The sequence below is a fragment of the Cibotium barometz genome, chromosome 40, assembly GCF_041138505.1.
Source record: "Cibotium barometz isolate CiBa-2024 chromosome 40, ASM4113850v1, whole genome shotgun sequence".
Taxonomy (NCBI): domain Eukaryota; kingdom Viridiplantae; phylum Streptophyta; class Polypodiopsida; order Cyatheales; family Cibotiaceae; genus Cibotium; species Cibotium barometz.
Genome location: NC_141085.1, coordinates 1,496,112 through 1,500,064, shown reverse-complemented (window position 1 = coordinate 1,500,064; position 3,953 = coordinate 1,496,112). Strand labels below are relative to the sequence as shown.

Genomic DNA, 3,953 nt, shown 5'->3' with positions numbered 1-3,953 from the left:
TTTTCATGTCGGAAATCACCTCATTACATTTAAGGGTATGTTTGAAACACACTTTGAGAAGCCCATGTCATAAGGTTACTTCTATAAGCTTTTTTTCTGTCGGACATCACCTCATTACATTTAAGGGTACACGCTTCCATAAGCCCATCTCACAATTCTACGTGTTGCGACAACCTACTCTTCCATTGAGTCCTTTGTTTTAACTAATTCAACAAAGTCTACTAGTTGATTCCAAGCACGGAGTTTGCATTAACATGACCATGACATTGGCGTTCACAATATATTTTTGTATGTGCGGTTGCACATAATGATTGCAATTCTCCACACTAAGTGATTAATAATAGAGATCCAGGATAGAATGCCAAATGTAGAAGCTGGAACCACCTTATAAATAAGAATTTAGACCATGAGCACCCTAGACACACAGTCTTGAGAACCACATATAAAAAGGTGGTCACATGGATTCTCGTTTGGTTGATGCCTAATGTTGTGCTCACCAATTAGCTTGACTTGTTGAGAAATAAAGAATACTAGATTCTTGTTTAACACCTGATGTTGTGCTTGATAATTAGCTTGACTTGCTAAGAAATAAAGACTACTCCAAGAAGGTATCTGGATACACACCAACTCTCTCTTCCCAAAAATAATAGTGGGTGGCTTTAGAAGAACTTGCCTCTCTAATAGAATTGACCGTCCCGACTCATCGCTTGATCGCTCGATTTCTTTTAGGCATGTCATGTGAAATGCCTTAAGGCTTAAGCACAAGGGATTTGCTTCTTGTGGGTCAATACATGAGACACTTAGTGAAATAGTGTGAGTGCACCGTGGTATGAATGGCGGAATGGCCAAATTTTTAGTTAAACCGAAACCCTAGGCCACACTCAAAATTTTCTTGCCACTTCGAAAAAGTCTGCTAGGTATGCTGATGTCCCGGATGCCCATGAATTTTTTTCGCAGAATGAGTCTAGCAGCATATTTGGACAGAAACCATAGTTTTTGAACCAAGCAGAAACCCTAGTCTGTGGATAATCCGGAACACTGGCTGTCTTAGGAGCCGCGAGCTGTTGCTTTGCAGGTTTCCTAACCCGAACCCTGGCAGCAGAACAGGAATTCGAAGTGCAGAAACCATAGCGGAAGAAAATATTCTGCGCGGAAGAGCATCTTCTGCAGCAGATCAAGCCCTTAAGGTCCGAAGAGAGCAGAAGATCAAGTCCCAACGGAGAAAGAGGTTTTGGCAGGATCAAAAACCCTAGGAGACGTTGCAGCAGGACGAACTTTTGCGATGGAGAACGGAGGAGAAGGCAGGAAGGGGTCGAGAGGCGACAGGGATTCCTTTGCTGGGAAGTCTCCTAGTGCAGGGTTAGTGCCAGATCGTTAGCTTCGGTTCTAGCTTCTTGTTCTTACTTTTCCTGTAGAATTTTAGTCTTTTGATCAACAAAGGGTTTTGGTGTAGTTCGTCGTCATTCGCCTGCTGTAGAAGCATGGTTTTTTGACTCCGGCTAACTTTTCTGCACTCTTTTACGGGTGATGAAGGAAAATATTCATCGGAGGACTGTCTTGGGAAACCTCCACAGGTTCTTTTTACAACCCTAATGTCTTGATGTCTAGTCCTTATAGGTTTCCCTAGCCATGGGTGAAGCTAGGGTTCTAATCTGAGCATTAATCAGAATATGGTGAATTTTCTATGCTAGCCTTCCTTTGCAGGGATTTGAATGATTTGCAAATTCGTTGTTGGTTCAGAGAAACTCACCAGGCACTTCAAGAAGTATGGTGAAGTCATTGACTCTGTAGTCATGCGTGACCGTTCCACCAGGCAACCTCGGGGCTTTGGATTCGTTACATATGCTGATCCGTCTGTCATTGACAAAGTGATTAAAGATACACACCTTATCGATGGACGAACAGTGAGTCTCAACTCCTTTTTTTAGAAAGTCTAGTCTTTAGGGTACTGAGGCTAATGACATGTCCATATGGATTGCTGAATGCAGGTTGAAATCAAGAGGTCTGTGCCCCGTGAAAATATGGTGAAAGGGCCCAGAACCAAAAAGATTTTTGTGGGTGGCATTCTTCCATCTGTCACGGAAGGTGAGGCTCTTGAGCATGGCTTAGGTTTAGGGTTTCAGGTGATATTGGGTAGACTTTATTGATGATTGTGTGTTTGTTGACCACAGCGGAGTTCAAGAGATACTTTTCTCAATTTGGCACTGTTGTAGAGAATCAAATCATGCTGGAACATGGCACTGGACGATCTCGTGGGTTTGGGTTCATCACGTTTGATGATGAACAAGCTGTTGATGACCTTTTGTCTCAAGGAAGAACGTTTGAACTTGGTGGAAAACAGGTTCAGTGGATCTCTGAACTTCTCAGTTTTTATTTTAAGAGTGCCGTTCCATGTATTTTCTTGGGAGTGAATCCTGTGAGAGTTAGTTTTGTATGCTTTATTGCATGGTGATACAGGTGGAAATTAAAAAAGCTGAACCCAAAAAAGCCTCTCAGGAGCCAGAACCTGGCTATGGACCTCCTCCTGGAAGGGGAGGTTATGGATATGAATCTGCAGGTTATGGAGGTTATGATGACAGCTATGGTAGGTCTGGGTATGGCAGTGGTGCATATGGGTTGAGAGGAGGTTATGGTGATGGGGCCTACGGTGGTGCAGGTTATGGTGGTGGAGGCTATGGTGGTGGCTTGGGGAGTTATGGGAGTGGTGGGGGTTATGGTGGATATGGTGGAAGCATGGTAAGCCAATATGGTGACTCTGATTCTTACGGAGGTATGGGCTATGGTGCATATGACAGTGGCTACGGGGGAAGCAGTTATGGTCCATCAGGTGCATATGGGGGTGGATATGGCTCATCAAGTTCATATGGTAGCGGATATGGGCGTAGTGGAGGAAGATACCACCCATATGGGAGAAATTGACTTGTTTTTGTGCCTCAAATTCAGGCTTCTCATGTAGGAATCTTGACTTGGGTAATTGTTTGGCGTTGGCCCAGCTCCCTTTGAACTCAAGGGCATGTTTTAATGTCTTGAAATCGAAGCGATTGTTTGTTGGGTTGAAATTGTATTCTGGGGTGCTATTTATCTATGCATGGTTGTATGAACTTAGCATGTGCATGAGTTTGTGATAGTATGTTCTGGCAGAATGATTGAACATTAGCCTATACGTTCCAAGCTTTATTTCAGCTGATTTGGTCTCAGCTAAAAGGTGATGGATTCAATACGGTGCCTGCATACTTGGAGTTATGGATTGGGATGGGCTCTTGCATCTGTAGAGAGTGTGCCCGTGGTGTTTTTTAAGGGCTCACACCTTGTGTTGTTGGGTCATTTAAATTTTTTCCATATGCATTTATCGTTAACGAGTTTGTCGTTTAATGGTCTTTTGAAATGCATTCAACATCCCCTACCTACAAAGCAGTGGTGAATGTGATCTCTCCCCTTTTCGAATGTGGGGTTGCCCCCATAACAGTCTCTCTCTCTCTCTTCCACCTTCGTCTCCCACAACCCCAATAAAGACTTGATTGGCTTCATACTTCCTGTGTTGCGACTTTCAACTGGGTGGTGTATTGACCTTTTGTATAAACACTACTAACAGGTGATGAAAGAGTTTCTTAATAAAGTGCTTGAATGCCAACTTGCACTTCTTTCAAAAAGCTCTATCTAAAATGTGATGTGGCAATGGGCATTCTTATCCTGTTGTGCAAGGTATACATGTACTATGATGTTCAAGGTGGACATGTTCTATGAAGTCCCTAGCCCAAGGCCTTTGCTTCTACAAAAACCTGTAGCATTTCCATGTGGAGGGTAGTCAAAGAAGTAGTGAGGATGTGTTATTGTGTCTTGATTCAAGATGATAGAAAGGTGAGTAGAAGACAGACTTCAACAGCACTAGAATGCTTGGGTAGCTCTTTTTGTGGATATACATTTAAAATGTATTGTACAGACTACACTAATAA

General features: G+C 43.0%; 1 protein-coding gene across 1 annotated transcript; it reads left to right on the top strand.

Moving 5' to 3' along the window:
- The first annotated feature begins 877 nt into the window (after positions 1-877).
- Positions 878-3,059, top strand: LOC147615096 (heterogeneous nuclear ribonucleoprotein 1-like). The gene is made up of 6 exons (XM_086779059.1): positions 878-1,359; positions 1,534-1,574; positions 1,741-1,904; positions 1,989-2,085; positions 2,172-2,341; positions 2,458-3,059. Exons 1-6 carry the CDS (start codon positions 1,283-1,285, stop codon positions 2,917-2,919), a joined length of 1,011 nt encoding a protein of 336 aa, XP_086635185.1. The 5' UTR covers positions 878-1,282; the 3' UTR covers positions 2,920-3,059.
- Positions 3,060-3,953: the final 894 nt, after the last annotated feature.